Source organism: Microtus ochrogaster, chromosome 5 (genome assembly GCF_000317375.1).
Source record: "Microtus ochrogaster isolate Prairie Vole_2 chromosome 5, MicOch1.0, whole genome shotgun sequence".
NCBI classification, from domain to species: domain Eukaryota; kingdom Metazoa; phylum Chordata; class Mammalia; order Rodentia; family Cricetidae; genus Microtus; species Microtus ochrogaster.
Window position 1 is genome coordinate 76,101,784 of NC_022012.1, and position 17,957 is coordinate 76,119,740.

The 17,957-nt window shown below is 46.9% G+C and overlaps 1 protein-coding gene across 2 annotated transcripts in view; it reads right to left on the bottom strand.

Moving 5' to 3' along the window:
- Nucleotides 1-3,609: 3,609 nt before the first annotated feature.
- The window catches only part of Aagab (alpha and gamma adaptin binding protein), a 39,734-nt gene continuing 25,386 nt past the window's right edge, over nt 3,610-17,957 (bottom strand). Inside the window, exons 6-10 of one of the 2 annotated variants that reach the window (XM_013346640.2) lie at nt 9,343-9,425; nt 8,916-9,009; nt 7,263-7,367; nt 6,780-6,829; nt 3,610-6,178 (exon numbers count right to left, since the gene is read on the bottom strand). In XM_013346640.2, coding sequence (XP_013202094.1) covers nt 6,101-6,178; nt 6,780-6,829; nt 7,263-7,367; nt 8,916-9,009; nt 9,343-9,425 — 410 coding nt within the window. In that variant the 3' untranslated portion in view covers nt 3,610-6,100. Of the gene's footprint in view, nt 6,179-6,779; nt 6,830-7,262; nt 7,368-8,915; nt 9,013-9,342; nt 9,426-17,957 lie in introns of both variants that reach the window. The other variant, XM_005347786.2, reaches the window with a different exon arrangement.

Genomic DNA, 17,957 nt, shown 5'->3' on the forward strand with positions numbered 1-17,957 from the left:
TCCTTGCTGAGGCTACAGTTGAACAACCCTCCCCTTTGCAAAGGCCCTGCCCCCTGAGCCTTCCTAGTACTCCTTGGATCTGCCTTTTTCCTGAGCTTGCATCTCCTTTGTTCTCGGGTGTTCCCAGACTATGTGTGTACTTTTGACAGTCTTCCATGAGTTCACCAAGCCTCAGGGTTTCCAGCCACATAAATGCTATCGTCTCCTGTATCAGCCCTGAGCTTCCAACTTGGGGACAGAGGTCTGCTGGTCCATCAATTGTTCATGCTCACAATTCAGAAGACAGATTTACAAAATGATCATTGCAGACCATCACCCTGTAAACTGTATGGCAAAAGTTGTTTTGGGCTCCCCACCTCCATCTGCTCTCGAGGCTTCTCAGTTCCTGCTCAGCCCCTGCTCCCACCACCCTACATGCCAGCTTCTCCTAGATCTGGACCCCGCCCCAGCACCCTGACTGTTGCGGTGTCCAGTCTGCTCTAACAATCCACACAGCCTATGTTAGAACTGTCCTGTAATGAATGCCTGAGAGAATAATCTTAGTAGTGACACCATTTTGGCTCATGGTCTCAGACCTTTCAGCCGACAGTCGTTTGTCCCTGCTGTTGTGGGCCTGTAATGGAAGGCGGCAAAGAGAGAGAGCAAGGGCATGGCCTTGATGACTGTGTGGTCAGGCCTGCCTCAAATATCCCTCCAGTTCCCAACAGTGCCAGGAGCTGGAAAGCCTTTAACACGTGGCTCTTTAAGGGCCGCATTTCAAACCCAAACCAACATTGCCCGCGGCAAATTCTAAGGTCATTCTGTGATACTTGACCTTTGTTCCTGCCCAGCTCTCCACTCCTTGTTCTAACTCCAGTGCAGCAGTGGTGGGGCCTATGGCCTCACCCTGTCTCCAGGCCTGCCTGTGCTGCTCCTCCTTCCCATACCGTCTACCTTTGACTGCAGCTCCTCTGACCCACACAGGCCAGCCCGCTGTGCCTGTGCCTTGCAGCTCAGCTCAGCTCTCCTTCAGGAAGCCTTTCAGGATCTCTGTCACCAGGCTCCTCCGCAGTGTGTTACCTGTGCCTGTCACTCATCGCAAGTGCTAAGCCCCCTGCGAGCAGGGCTCTGGCTTCCTGAGGCTGGGTATGTGTACCCAGGGGCTCTGGGTTTTGCCTCATTGCTGTGCCTTCTGCATCTTTCCACTGTGCTACTTCAGTGTGAGTCTTTTGTGTGACTCAAAATCCAGTTCCGGGTCACTGCCTATTACAGCTGTCCCACAACTCTAATTTGTGTCCCTTTAATTCAGGGGCACACTTGTGACACAAGGACTACTATCCCGTATCTGTCTACAGCAACAATCCTTAGTCACAGTCTGAGACCGCTCAGCCAGACTCCCCCTCCACGCAGCTGATTAGGTATCTGTGCACAAGGTTGCTGCCAGCCTTCTTGGAGTACACCCGTGGTGGAGGCCCTTTCTGCCTGCAGCCTGTGGCATCTCAGTCCTTCTGGTACAGGCGGACTCTTCTCTGTCACCAGCATTTTTCTGATGGGACTGCCCTAGGACTTGCCAGCATGCTTGTTTGGGCTCTCATTTCTATACCTCTATTCATGCCATGACTTACCGGAAGAATCTTTATGTTCTTACTTACCCTATGTGCCCAAATTCGTTATTCCTTTTAGCTGGAGTCCAGCATTACTTACCTGATTCTCAAAGCATGCTCCAGGAGTGTCAGTATCACCTAAGATGCTAAAAATGAGGCTTTTCAGGTCCCACCACACACCAGCTTCACCGGGAACAGAGTGGAACCTCTCAGGTGGTTCTGAATGGGCCCGCGTTTGGAAACGACTGCAGTGCAGGCTGCCTGCAACCAACCTCTTCCCATTCTGCTTGGCCTTCTGTCATCTGTGACCTCGTCTTGCTTGCCTCTGGGCACCAGGAGAAAAGAAACTTCATTCTTAGTACCGACTCCTCCTCGTCCTTGCTCATTCTGGTTCTGGCACCAGCAGTCACAGCCCATGGTGGCTGGTTCCCAAGTCTTTGTTTCGACCTCAGCAGGGCCAGAAAGACAAGTTTGAGGCCACCAAACTGTGCTAATGATGAATGCCTGGAGATTTCCAGGGATGGGCCATTGATACAGTCCACGTCCTTGAACTTGAGGCTGAATCAATGTCTCTTCCCACCAACATTTACCTTCATAAAGCACAGCACCTGAGCATTAATGAGCCTACATCTCTGTAGCACGAAAGCCACCTGGCTGGTAACAGAAGCACAAAAGCCATGATGGCCGCCACTTTCACAAGCTCGGCAGGGAGGATTCTGGTTAGCAAGCTGACCTTCTCTGCTGCTCAGGTTCTTGGTGGCAAGGGAAAGGGTATGTGAGCCACTGACAGGGCACACGTGTGTCTGCACACTTGTCATCCCAGCTCTCAGGAGCCTGAAGCAAGGTGATTGAGAGTGCAAGGCCAGTCTGAGCCACATGGCGAAACTCCATCTCAAAAACAAACAAACAAAAAACCCCAAAAAACAAAACAAAAAAAAGGCTGGCAGGATGGCTCAGTAGGTCAAGGTGTTTGCTGTTAAGCCTGACAAGTTCACATCTCAAGAACCCAGATGGTGGAAGGAAAAAGCAAACTCCTTCAAGCTGTCCTCTGACATACACATACACAAAGCAGCACCCACATGAACACACAACAAAAGGTAATCCCACACAAAGGTTTTCAGACCACTACCATCACAAAACACAAGCAAGCTTGTGTTCCAAAGATAGAGTAATAATTTTAAGGCCAGGTTTTGAATCTGTTCTTTTCTTAAAAAGGCGGGGGTGGGGGGTGTAGAACCATTCAGTCAGTTGGACACAGGAATGGGGCCCCCTAACATTCTAAAGAAAGGTGCACATGACTGCCACTGGTTCTTTTGTTAACTGTTCATCTCACCATCAAAGGAACAATCCATCCAGAACCAAGCAAGATACTTCTCTTGACACTGGAACCTGCTTCACTCCTAGTAAAAACACAGAGCAGATGCGGGAAACACAAGACTCAGAGTGTGTGTTCCAGAGGTGTGGGGTGGGTCACTGAGCAGACACCAGCCGAGCTGCGCAGAGACTGAGCAGCCCTCGGGGCCCATCCCCGGTTCAGCACACTGGAGAAGGCATTCGCATTTTCTCTCCCTTTGGACTCTGGTACTATTTGATAATGATCTACTACTAGTAGATGGGTGTGTGACGAGCAAAGCTGGGTCATCAGAACACTTGCTTAAGCTCTCCTTCAAGCAGAGCACTAATGAGCCAGAACCCCTGACCATTCTAGATACTTTAAATTTAGTTTGCAGTAGCCAACACCCATGCTCAAAATAGTCCTCAGAGCCCACATCTTATCCTTCCACCATGATCCTCCTGCTTGCTACAGCATGCCACAGCAGGACAAGAGGCATACCTCATGTTCTCTCAATGGTCATTGTTCGGAGACCATTCCAAGAGCACTGGCTCCCCTTCCAGAGGACCTGGCTTCTGTCCCTAGCACCCACGTGGCAGCTCATAGCCATCTGTAAGTCCAGTCCCAGATGGTCCATTGCACCCTTCTGGCCTCCACAGGCACTATATACCTGTAGTATACAGAATACAGACATACATGCAGGCAAAACGGCAGAGCATCTTTACCCACAAAATAAGAATAAACTTTAAAAAGATGGTCCCAAGGAACATGACAAAGCATGGCAAAGATGTTTTCCCCCATCTGCCACAGTGGGGGGATGACACTGGGCACATACCTTCCTCATGTATGAACGGTTCCCAAAAAGGCCTGGTACTCTATGATCCCTGTGCCACATCCTACATTACTCAACCATCTAAATGAGCCCAGCTTCCCCCAATCTGCAGTCTATCTGGATCAGATGTGGCCAAGTTCTATAAATAGAGAGCAAGCCAGTTGGTTCTGTCAACCTTCTCATACTCTGCCATATTTTAAAATTACAAAAATAGCTATGCCTTCATCACTTTGAAATTATTACATAACATGATTGTCTCAGAGAAGAAAAATTTGACTCTTGTCTCTCTCTAGTTTCCAGAACTCATGGCTCATCAAACTCTGTGGTCATTTCTAACAGGCAAACCGTACCTGCCAAAAAAATGTGGGCCTACTATGTACCCAGCGCTGTTCCAGAAATGCAGCAGTGTTAAGACAGGAAGCCAGTCTCTCACCCCCAGCGCACTCTGGAGATCTAAGTGACATGCACGGGGCATATCAGAAGATACCACCTGTTAGCACAGCGTCAGCTCAGCGGCGACTCTGACCCTCAGAGTCCCTACAAAGTGCCAATATCCCTGACGATCAGCTGAGGTCTCAGAAGCAGGAGCAGACATCACACACAGGCAGACTCTAAAACATAACTGACAAAACTCTTTAGACTCTTTGTGTGCCTACTACAGAGGACACCAGGCTTCCCCAAACATAACAATACACATTAGAGACTTTAGAAATAAACCATCTTTTAATTACCTGGCTTTGTTTAGTCAGCAAAATCAAATACAGCCTTTTCTAGTCTACTTAATCATGTAGCCTAACAAATTTTCTAAAATCTTTCATGTTTTAAGAAAAACATGTTCTGCCTTCCTGGCAACTCAGAGTCAACTTCCCTAATTTTCCTTCTTAACCAAAGGCTAACGCACTCACTTCAAAGTTTCAGTCCTACTGAAGGGAGGGTGTAAACCCAAGCTCAAAGATTACAAGATCAGTGTAGGGGGTAGGCACAGGGACTCAGAGCAAGCCAGCACCCACTGTTTGCTGGATTGCTACCATCACTGAGATGCTGTCTCCTCCCTGTGGTGGTTCTGGCCTGGCCAACCATCTGTTTTAAGTCCTGTAAGTGGTACCCAGGGAAGATGAGTTTTGTTTCTGCTTGTGACCCACCCATGTTTCCCATGCTAAATCAGGACCAGTTCTCAGCCCATGATGGGCACCATCTATCACAGGCTGCACCTGCTCAGAAACTCCTCCCCAAAGAGTCTGTGATGGAATAAGGCTCTTTGTTTGCTGTACTTTGCTCTCTTCTTTAAAACGTTGCCTTGTGCTTCCCTGGCACTGATGCACTCAAGTACAATAAAGGAGAAGGGGCCGGGCCCTGGAGGGGTGCAGAGGAGCCCACAGCCCCGGAGTAAACCATGGTGGTGGCTCAGGACTGTTTAACGGCTCACCTTCCCCCACTGCTCCGTTCAAGTGCTTTGACAGTGATCTCTGGCTTCCAAACAGAAAGAAGGAGCACTTGTCTTGCTTTCAGAGCGTCAAGTGTGATAGCACAGCTCTGAAATCTCAAATATCCAGGGACAGTACTTGGTCAGAGCGCACTGTTGCCCGCATGTCAGCAGTGTGCTCAGAACCAGCACCATGCTGCACTAAGGGCCCTTGTCCTGCAGCTGGGGAGAGGGGTGTTTTACCCACCCTCCACCCCCCCCAGATAAGGATACCTTTGCTTGTTTCTTATACACAGACATCTGACTTTCACTTCTTTGTGGCAGGAACTCAGACACTGAACTTCAAATGTCCATAAGGGCTTGCTTAGAGACAAACCCAGAGCCACTTGTCCCCCCACCCACCGGGCGCACACTAGATCTATAGCTGCCTCCGTTTTTTCTCATCAACATCCACCTTAGCTCAGAGCCTGGCTCTTAGTGGGGACCAGGGGAAGTACACAGGAAACAGCACAGACTCCCGACCTTCAGCCAGTGTGAATGCTGGCAATTCAGCAGAGAAGCAGGCCTCCTTCTGGAGCCCAAGTTGGCCTCTGACCCCCAGGTGCTGGGATCACAGTGTGCTCTGACACCTGGCTCTCCCGTCCAGACCTCTAAAACTCATTCTACCCTGGTTCTTAAAACGAAGAATAGAGATCCGAAGATACAGATCTGAAGATGTCAGTACTGTCATTTCACTCCTCATTCACTTATGACCCAGGAACAAAGATGTCTCCCTATTTCCTTCCTAAAAGCCCACCTAAGGGAACCCCAAACAGTCAAGCGGCCAGCATGATGATGGCGATCTTGGCAGAGCAGAACCGGGTTGAGCAGGGAAGCACTTTGAGTGCACAGTGCTGGCATCAGTGCCAGGCAAACCCAGCAGGAAGAATTTAGTGCTCTTCGTCTGAAGAAAGGCCTTCGATCTCGTCTCGGTCTCCTCCTATGGCCATCCAGAAGGCTTTGGCCACCTATGGAGTGAAGCACAGGACACGTTTCAGGCTAGCAGCTGACCTTCAGCCCGCCTCACAGGCCACACCCGACCTGGCTGAGGTCTCCAGCAGCACACATTAAAATCCCTGGGCAGCCTTTGACCCAGACTTCTGTGCTAGACCCGGGCTAAACCTGCAATCAGGGCTGCACATGAATGTGAAGGGTGGGGATAAACCCAGCTTCATTACTGACAGAAGCAAAAACATGAGCACGCAGTTGGCCTCAACGTTTGGAACTGAGCTGGGCAAATAAATGATGACACAGTTCATATAATGAGATGTCCCAAATCATGTCAGTTTCCTGCCAAAAACATGTGTTGCTTTGGTAATAACAAAATAAAACAGCTAGGAGTTTTCTGGCCTAATAGGAAGGCAAGTATCCCGAGTCTTGGGGAAGGCTCCATGTCACGTAACATATACTAAAGATATCTCAGTTTGACTGTAGCAACTGTGTTACTATTGTACAAATAAATATCCAGTTGGCTACAGTACCCAGTGCAGCACTCAGAGGCCCCGTGGCACTGCTCAGGGCACAGTTAAGACCTTTTGTAGATGAGAAACACCTGCTGTGTCTTCTTACCTTTTCTGCGTGCAACTTTCTTTGCTCATGAGGAAGTGTCGCAGCCTTGTCTAGGGGGAAAATAGATCTTGAGAAATTTGTCTAATAGCAGGAGAATCTGGAGTGCAAGGGTGTGCTAACACTCGAAGAGGGTAGATGGGACTCTAAGACATATGCTCATGATATAGTCATTACAGCCATTAGAAAGCTTGAGTCTCCCAAATTTTCCAGATGGGATGGGAGTGACTTGGTGGGAATCTGACAGACGCTGTGATAATGAGACTCTCTCAAGAAAAGAGAGACACTTAAGAAGAAAGGAAAGTGAATCAAGACAGGAAATTTTTCCCCCGGGAATTTTTACCAATAAAATGGTCCAATCTCCTAAGCAGCTAAATTTCTCAAGCCCAGAACTCAGAATCCAATCTAGCTATTACAGAGTGAGATGCTACCACATAAACTAGAAAAGCATCGGCATGAAAGGATTGGGACACACGAGACAATTACCTTTCATTTCCTTCAACTTTGAGAAGAGCCTCTCGAAGTTCTCCAGATCTCCTCCTCCAGTGGTAAGACTCGCTAATTCTTGAATATCCAAGTCTAACATGGGGTCTGAAATCAGAGTTGGTCACACATGACTTATGTATGTGCTTGGTACAGTCAGCATACCCTCGTGAGCATGGGCAACAACAGAGTGCTGGCACATGGTGTCAGCTTCACAGATTGTACAGCGGAGCCCACTGGGCTGCTGGCGGGGGGGGCCCTTTCCAGTCTCACCGCACTGTGAGGAGGTGGAGGACACTGCTTCCATTTAGCACCAGGGATCAAACCCAGAGCCTTGTACATGCTTGGGAAGCACTCTTCCACTGAACTACACACTGAGCTATACCTTCATCAAAATGGAGGACTTTAACCTACCAGGATGTACTTCCACTTTCCAATATCCCTGGAGGGCAGACTGCTTACTCCTGCTTGCCAGAGGCAGAAACTCAGACCACTGAGGCGAAATCATCTATGAGGCTGTATCACCACTAGAGGTATAGCCTTGACCTGAACCCAATTACATGGTGGTCCAATGCCCACAACCTTAACTGTAACAAGTTCTATCACTATACACCTGTTCATAAACTGTTGAAGTGTGAGTGGCGGGCTACGTTCCTGGCACCCGGCCGCCTGCACGGCTAGCTTTATACCCAAAATAATTACACAGAAACTGTATTCTTTTAAATACTACTTGGCCCATTAGTTCCAGCCTCTTATTGGCTAGCTCTTACATATTGATCTAACCCATTTCTAATAATCTGTGTAGCCCACGAGGTGGCTTACCAGGGAAGATCTTAACCTGCATCTGTCTGGAGTGGGAGAACCATGGCGACTGACCTGACTCAGCTTCTTTTTCCCAGCATTCTGTTCTGTCTACTCCGCCTACCTAATTTTCTGTCCTATCAGAGGCCAAGCAGTTTCTTTATTACTTAACCAATGAAACAACAGATAGAAAGATGACCCTCCTCCATCAATAAACTCTTTGACGGCAGGGATGGTGGTTTATAAACCTTTTCATTTATCACACTGTCACCCAATTTGTCAAGTGCATCTGGGATCAGAGTGTGTTTTAGTTCAGTGGTTGTTGGTGCACGAGGCCAAAGATGACATTTCTGATTTATCTGTGCACAGAGATGGTAACTGAGCTAGAGACAAGGACAGAGTCACTTTGTGCTTTAAAAATATGTTAAAAAGAGGAATTTAGATGGTGCACTGAAGAAAGTAGTATTTACAGTTTGGGGGAAAGGAGAGCAACCTTGCAAAGGCATGCAGGAGGGAAACCAGAAGATACTGCTGGGGAGTTGAGGGGAAGACACTGTTTGTCAGTGAGGCTCCGCCCACAGTCCTGAAGGCACTCTGTCAGTGAGGCTCCGCCCACAGTCCTGAAGGTGAGGATGGGGAATACTAGTCTTAGGGCACAGAGGCCACAGGTGGCCTTCACAGTCATTTGAACGTCAGAATGGGAATGAAAGCAAGAGGAGCTAACTGAGTGGACCAGTCTAGTGGGTGAGCTGTTCGTGTTCATTTTCTCCTCCATGTCTAAAGTCAGTTCTCCCCTCAGTGTTTTCTGTCCTGGTTGGTGCCTGTCACCTCTGGGGAGCTCATGAAGGAACTTACCCACAATGCTGTCAACCTGTGCACCTGCTGAACCACATGCACCACCATGATGGCCCGGAAGGGACTCAATCCTCTCAGCTGCTGGCAACCGGGCCTGCTGCCGAGGGGAAATACACAGAAGCAACAATTTAACAGTAAGCTATTTCAGTGAAAATAGCTTACTCATTTTTATTTTCTACATAAAGATCTGAAAGGAAACCCTTGTAGACTTGAAAAGTGCTCTAGCAAAAACTCTCCCTGCTATCCCTGAGGGAGAGCCTGCCGTGGGGGCTGGACGAGCCTCCCCTCAACAGGGGCCAGACACAACGGCTGCTAAATTCTCCTCTGCTGCCTCCTAAATAGAAACTAAATAAATGAAGGCTGTAGAGATCCATAATAACAAAGATATTAAAGTCAAAGAGGAGAAAAGACCCAGAAAATTCTTTACCTCTGAGTGACAGCTCTCTGCTGATCCAAGGCTGTGGTTTGCTCCAGCCAGCGAGTTGAGGAGGCTGAAGCCTTGGCTCCTGTCTGAAGAGAAGACATCAAGAGTGCTGTTGCTTAGGCTTCACACTGTGAAGTGACAAGCAAAGGTTTACTCTGCTAAATCCCACCTCTCACCCTGCTGGTCTAGTCAGGCGGTGGTGGTGCACGCCTTTAATCCCAGCACTTGAGAGGCAGAGGCAGGTGGATCTCTGTGAGTTCAAGGCCAGCCTGGTCTACAAAGGTGAGTTCCAAGACAAGCAAGGCTACGAGAAATTCTGTCTTGTAAAAACAATAAAAGAGAGAGAAAGAGGGAGAGAGAGAAAGAGGGAGAGAGAGTTTGGATCTGAAATGTACCCTGAAGGCCTGTGTGTTCAAGGAGGTGGCAGAACATACTTGGAGGAAGTAAGGTGATTGGGTCATGTCTTTGAAGGGGACACTGGGAAGTGGGCCTCCTTTTTTGCTTCCTGGCCACCATGAGGTAATAATCATCTCTACCACACAAACCTACCGTGTTGTACTGTTGGGTGACAGGGCCAAGGAGACAAGGCTGATCTAGTGTGGACTGAAACCCTGGATCAAAGTAAGTTCAGCCATGTAAGCTGATTATCTCAGGCATTTTATTATAACAGTGACAAAGCTGACTGGCACACATACTCTCTCGATCTGAGTTTGTTTTACATAACAAAATACTGGCCAACGTGGCAAACTAGTAGGCTATTACACACAAATGCCATTCCATGGCTCCATCTCTAAGTTATGACACCAGTGTTTTAACAGATGCTGTTGATTAAAGTCAGGAACATTTTATAAGTCAGCTTGATTGAAAGCATTACTATTGGGTAAAGGGGCATGATGGTTAATGCAGCTGTCATCTTGCTACTGTGGAGCCACTGCACTCAAAGTTCCCACGGTGTTTGTGTCACAGTGAAGACAAGTCTGGGGCAGAGCATCTGGAACTGATCCAAGAATCGCCTAGAACATATACTAAAACTAGCCCCAGACTCAAGGCCTCTGAGGCTCAACCACTCCTCTCAACTTCTAGCAAGTGTTCCAGCCAGCAGACTCAGGATCAGACAAGCACTGAGCTTTCTCTGGCTTGCAGGACTGCGGCCTGCAAACTTCCAGTAAAGGTTTCAAAGCCAGAGAGCTACCTGCCCTCTGAGCAGTAGGTATGCAGGACTGGTCAGTGACACATGAGCACTTACATGCCGGCCGGCTGGGATGAACGGCAGATTCTCTACAGCAAACACAAGCGCCCTCCCTTCATTACTGGAAATAACTTGGACTTTGGGTAATTTTCAAATCTAATTCAGAAGTCTCTCAAATCCCAACTCTACAGCGTGGCATTCCCTAAACTTGGCAGGCTGCCACTCACGTAAGGACACAATATGAGCTCGGCTCGGCTCGGCGCATCTTCGACTAGTGTCTCTCTTACAGTGGCTCCCTTCCAGGAGCTAGGCAGAGGAGTTGCAACCAACAACACACTATAAACCTCTGGGCACTTTTGATTGGTTTTCCTATGTCCATCTGTTTTTAAAATTTTGACTGTTTTACCTTATGTGTATTTAGCCATGATTTTAAAACCACCAAAATAATGAATGCTCAGTGCTCTGATGTTAACAGAGAAAGCTGTGAGAAAAGAACACTGGGAAGGGGCGGAGCTTAGCATCAAAACTCTAGCTTTCACTCATGGCTCCACCCACCCATGTGACCTAGACAACCAACCCCCGCCCCCCCAGGGCCTTGGTCTGCTGGTCACCAGAATCCAGTGACTGAGAGGGATTGTCTGCACCCTGTCCTCATGCGTCTTGGAATTCACTGTGCTTCCGTACTTATTTTTTTTAAATAGGTACAAACACAAACACACACACACACACACACACACACACACTATATATATATATATATATATATATATATATATATATATATATATATATATATTTAAAATCCTAGTATTTCAAAACCTTAAAAAGTTCAGAATGAGCCAAGAATTTAGAATAAGCTGGAGGGAGTTGTGTCAGTGCTTTCTGATAAACAATGGAAGATCAGTCAGCTCATCGGAGGCTCACTGTGTCCCCTGCTTACATTTTAAGGAAATCAGAGACACATACATTTATACAATTGAGAAAGGAATCCATGTTTGTTTATTCAAAGCAGAGTGCCTGCATGGAGCATTGCTCCAAAGGCTTGGATACACTGACTTTTCTGCTTTGGTGTTCTTCACACTTCTGCCCATGTGCACCCACTGCAAGCTACACTCATGGAAAAGAATTATATAAATCTTCTCTTATTTGCTAGTAACCATCCGTGTCCCCCCCCCCCCAGTTTCTAGCATGGGAATGGTACTCCTACTGAGGAGGGCCTTTCCCTTCTGCTGCTCAGACTAGTTCTAGCATCTGTGGCTTCACTGACAGCACAAAGACACTGAACTAGGAAGGAACGAATCAAAGTACTTCTTCATCTGATTCTTCTAGAACTTCAGGGGTGTGGAAGGAGCAAGTTTTTATAAAAAGAAATCCATCAGGAAGCATAAGAAGGAACCCTCTCCTCTTCCCACCCCACCCCTGTCCAGCAAGGAACCAAGAACACCAGATGCTTACAGCTGTGGGACTAAATCCTCTCCATACTGTTTTTCCCAAACAAATTAAGCAGCCCTAGTTTAGAAATGCAAAATGCTCCAAACCCCAAAACCGTCTGAGCACCAGCGCAATGCCTCCGAGGAAACCTCTCCGCAGCCAGCCCAGGCGCTTTATCAACACTGTTCTGAACGACCTCCAGACCATACGCATACGGTATAAGAAGACACGGACAAACAGCACGAATGGCCTGCACACATGTGTGCAACTATTTCAAAATGCAGAAAGTCACAAAACCTGCGAAACTGAGTCCTAAGCATTTCAATTACGGACACTCAGCACACATATACAAAAGGTTTAATTTGTAAGTTAGACACAGTTAAGACAATTACTACAATATAAGTATTTTAAGCAGAATACTAAAATAATAAAAGTTCTCTGGAGAGCTGGAGAGATGGCTCAGCAGCTAAGAGTACTGCTGCTCCTGTGAAAGACTGCAGTTTGGTTCCCAGCAATCACATGGTGGCTCACAACCCTTTGTGAAATCCAGGTTCAGGGATCTGGCATCATCTTCTTACCTCTGTGGGCACTGCATGCACATGGTATATATACATATACTAAGTCCTAAACACATACACATAAAAAAATTAATCAAATACACCTTTAAAAAGAGTTCTGCAGGAAAAGTGGCTCTCTCCACAAATATCTCCATGTACTGAACTCACTCCTCTAGTGACAGTGTGAGAAGATCCTCTAGGAATTCCTGGAGCTCATGCCGGTTGCCTAGACAACCAGTATCACTAGCATTGCCTCTGAAGCCGTTATTAACAAAGTAAAGATCATGTGAACATAGGCATGAAGAACCTAAGCAGTAACCTGGCAGAATGGCCATTCAGTAACTGCTGGGCAGTGGCAACGTGAGGAACGGGCTACTCCAAAGGACAGCCACGTCCTCCGGCAGAGGAGAAGGACGGTACACATGCCACCTTGTCACTCAGAAAAGACGCAAATGGAAAAGAAGAGTTACTCACTTCTAAAACCTCTGGGGTAGTTTGTTGCAAGTAGCCATGGGTAACGAGGGACCATTGTGTACTAAATTCATCCCCAAAACACCTGACTCCATTCCATTACAGAGGGAAGATGCCCATGCCATTCATGGAAAGTACAAACAAACACAATTTGTGACTAGCGTAGACTCTTCAAATGTTAGGAACTTCCTTGGTCACACCTCCAATCCCTGTGCCCTGTCAGACGTTTTCTGTGTTTACTTTTCAGTTTTTATTTCTTGAAAGCAGCAACTATTTGGCATCAGCTCAGCAGGTTCAAGTATTCTCTGCATTTTAAGGTGTTCTCGCTGTTCTTACATTCTGTTTCTCTTTGCACAAAATACCTTCCTTTTTGTGTGAGCCTGGTCTTCTCTCCTCACACGGTAAATGATAATAACCAGGCCCAGGTTCATTATAATCACAGCAAGACATTCTAAAAGTTCATAGAGCAGTTGCAACCGTTTGATAATCTTAAACCATGACAGACCACCTGAGTTACATAACTTTTAAGAAAGTCACAAATGATGTCACCAGTAACCAGGAAAAGGACCCTATGTTATTATAGAATATTCCAAGTCTTTCTGGTCAGATACCAAAGACAAAACAAAACAAAACAAACAAACAAACAAACAAAAACCAAAAAACATTGTGGGGGAGATGGTTCAGTGGTTAAGAGCACTGGCTGCTGGTCCAGGGGACTGGGATTTAATTCTCAGCACCTAATGGTAATTCGCAGTCATCTGTAACTCTAGTCCCAAGGGATCTTTGCCATCTTCTGGCCTCTGTGGGCTCTGTACCCACATGGCATATAGACATGCATGTAGGCAAAACAACCATGCACATTAAAATGAACAAACAAACAAATAGAAAAACACCACAAAACCAAACCCTTATTTATTCTCTCTAACTCGCCCACTGCTTGAAGTCGTGAGTATGCTATTACAGCAATGCTTACTTAGGCTCACTTAGACTCAGCACAGCACGTGGCTCCACTTGTGCTAGATCCAGGAACATGCTCCTCTGCTTGGCCGGTGGCACAGAGGGAAAGTGAGATGACGTTTGTCTTGCTCTCCTCCTCATGAACAGTATGTGCACTGTAGAGAGCTAGGTATCAGGAAAGAAACGACAGCAGCAGACACTAGTGAGCGCTGTGCTGAATGTCCTCCCACTCCTGCACACAGTCCCAAAGTCATGACGGAGAGCTCAACATTCATCACAGCACAGGCCCTGCTGAGTCCTGTCTCTGAAACCTGGAGCACAAACCCGACAATCCTCAAAGGGGAGCTGCAATCAGGAGCAGCCATTCAGACCCAAATATGGGAAACAGCAAGGAAGACCATGAAGAGATGGCTTTCTTATATGGCTCGTGACCAATTTTGGAAAGAGCTGCAGTGGATGCGCAAAGTAGTCAAGAAGAGTGCCTTCAAGGAGACCTGTGGAGGCGAGCTCCTACCATTGCTTTGTGTGTGGACACTCCTGAAGGCCATACCTGGAAGGCTCACCATTTCCTCCGCTCCTCCTTTTACAACACAATCCTTCCTACATATATGGGATGGCGGGTTATCTTACTCATTGTTTTCTTTTTTGACCATGACGTTCATAGATAGGGGACATTCTGAGTGCTCAGGTCATATCTTGTGTTCCTCAAGGTTAAGTTTAAAAATTAGAGCCCAGTTCAACTTCATGAGATTTAATGAAATCCATTTCAGTGGATGTTGCCCCTGACCGGACACTGGCAGGAACATAAAGCTGGTTTCCCAAGGTTACACAGGTATAGAACTCTCTTCATTGGCCATTCTTCCTCTCACTAATTTGAGGTTCATTTTTCTGTGATATTAGGTTCAAGTTTTAAAATTAATATCATTTTTCACTTCTTAAAAATGTATATAGAGTTGGATGTGGTGATGCATGCCTGTAATTTCAGCACTTGGGAGGCTGAGGCAAGAGCATCAAGTTCAAGGCTATCCTGAGCTACGCAGCTGTTGCTAATATTAGAAGTAATAATAATGATGATAGATAATGTTTTAAAAAATGAAAGGCATGAACTATCCACTTTCTCAAGTGAACAGCTTCAGGCAGAAGTGAGAACTGGGGCCTTGTGTTGTGGGCACTCATTTCTTTTTTTTGGTTCTATTCATCAATTACAAAGGTCAGCCTGACCTGGAATCTGGAACTTCCACCACAGAATCATTTACCCAGGACATGAGGGGGCAATAGATGATCATTTAGGTGATACTTTAATAGATAACCAATTCATCTTATTTATAATGGTAAAAGGGAGAACTGCTGCATGCAATAGTTACCCACTACTCAAAGTCCAGCTGCACTCTGCCCACTGGGGCGGAGTCACAACTCTCAAGCATTTGTTTAGTTTAACAGTACTTCTCTGGTTCCCGTCCCCCTCTTCACCTATCATGGTGCCACTTGATATAATACCCAGAAGTCATCAGTGCAGAAAAAACCCTCCTTAGAACTTGCCAGTGTCCAGCTTATTAAACCAGGGACAGGAACACTGTGTAACATAAAATTGATACCTATCAAAGACTCTGTGTATACTATTACTCTCCTCCGTGAGTGTTAGTCTCAGTAAAGTCAACCAAGAGCACAATGTACCAGACTTCTACCCAACTCTTTTAGGTACCACCCAAGTTCAAGGCACTGCCTCGAGCAGAGAGCTTTGCTACATGGCTTTCCAGTGAACCAAACTGAAAGACACTCTATTAGGAAACTCAAGGAGAGGGGATGGGGACTTAAAACATCTGTCATATTTGTCATGAGGCAGTGACCCAGAGTTTCTACTTTCGTGATAGTGAAAATAAAGGGGCATTACCAAGCTATAAATGTCAAACCCAACTGGCTGGTTTTCAAGCCGTAGAGCAGGCTCTGGCGGGAGCGTGGGGGACACAGCAAGGAGCTGAGATTTGTATCTACATCCTTTCCTTGAGTGGCAGCCTAAGCTCAGACTGAGGAAGTGTAAGGTGTGACAGCAATGAAAGGGTAAGCAAAGCCGATGAGGCTCGATTAGCCCCAGCGCTGCCTTCAATGGCGAGTGTGGGTCTCGCCCACTTCATCTCTTGGACCATTTGTGGTTAGGTCTTTAATGCTGAATGCAAACTATGGCTTCCCTGAAAGTCTGGGGATTTCCCCTTGGGCAGACCTTGTGCTCAGTGCTTCCAGCCATCTTCATGGTAGCTCCTTGCCACCAGCAGTGTTTTAGGCACTGTTTTCTCCCAAGTGCAATTCAATGCAACAGATATGCTGCCTCTGGTTGAGAGCTACATAGAGTTGTATCTTACACATGAAAGAGTGGGAATTTGTTTTTGTCCCCCAAGCATCAAAGCTTATCCTTTTAGGAGCAGTAGTGAGCTCACTGGGAATGTTATATTTGATGAAACAGGACACTGACAGAGCCAACAGCAGAAACCGCATTGAAGTCAGTATGTAAATCATGTCTACCAGGAAGATCTGCACATCTTTCTAGTACAGTCATATACTGCATGACATTTGGATCAACTGGAGCTTGCAATACATGGAGGAAGTATGTCACTGGGAGTAGACCTTGAGGTTTCAAAAGCCCATGCCAGCCCAGTGTCCTCTCTGCCTGAGAAGCAGAATATAATCTCAGGTACGTCTCCAGCACCACACATGCATGCTGCCATGCTTCTGCTACGCTGACAATGGACCAAACCTCTGAAACTGTAAGAAAGACCCTAATTAAATACTTTCTTTCCTAAGAGTTGCCTTGGTCATGGCATCTGTTCCCAGCAATAGAACAATGACTGAGAGAGGAGGAGAAGCCTGTTGCCTATTAACGTCTTAGTCATATGTTACAACAAAGTCACGGTGACCCCTGGTGGCCTCACACTCAGGGACCTCCTGCCCAAGTCTCTTCAGTGCTGGGCTTACAGGCACGGGTCCGCACACCCAGCACCTTACTTCCATAAAAACTTTCTTCACCTCATAGGAAGACGAGGAAGGAGAGCGGTCAAATGAAAGCTGGTACTGGGTGAAGGCATGGGAACACACATCATTGACAGATAAAAATGTTTTACCACTGGTAGAGAATTATAGCATAGAGTAAAAGATAGAGCCTTTGCCAGACCAGCATAAAGAGATGCTCTACCCGCTAAGGCCTTTGATTTTGTTATGCAATTGATTGCTTGTGGAGTGGTGTCACACAGCTCTGGGCTGTTAAAGTACTCCACCACAAAAGGGCGAGTGATCATCTGGCAAGGACGCCACTGTGCTCTTTCTGCATTATTTGACAGACAAGTCAGAGGCTCCTGGGAATTTTCTGCCCAGTGCAGTCGAGAGAGGCAATCTGACCCCTTACTCAGTAACAGAGCTTAAGTTAAGCGGTTCTCAAAAACCCCTTCAGAGGTGAGTGCAGCGCCTGATACTAAGAATCACTCAACTGAGGATGCCAAGAATCGCCCGTCTCTCACCTGGAAGAGGTGGTATCTTTTCCTGCTTTCTCCTGACCTTCACCATCACATAGCAGCCTCTTTCAGTCCCTAACTATAAAATTATTTTCGTTGTTACTTCATAACTGTCATTATGTTACTGTTATGAATCATAATGTAAATATTTTGGGAAAGAGAGGTTTGCCAAAGGGGCCATAAACCCCAGGTTGAGAACCGTTTAGTTGGGTCATACCATTTCTTTATTCCAAGCCTTGGAGTAGCCCTGTTTTACCTGAGTAGATGCCACAGTTACCTAGATGGCCTGCAGAGCCTCAGTCCCCAGGACCTCCATCCCTTTCCCCATCATCTCCTCTGTGCACAGGAAGCACCTAGCTGTTCTTCACACGCACCAGGCACACTCTGGCCCTACATGCCCTGTCATGCCCCTCAGACTCAAGTCTTTACCCACCAAGGGACTGAACCTGACCGTCCTGTGTATACTGCGGACCCAACCTGACCGTCCTGTGTATACTGCGGACCCAACCTGAC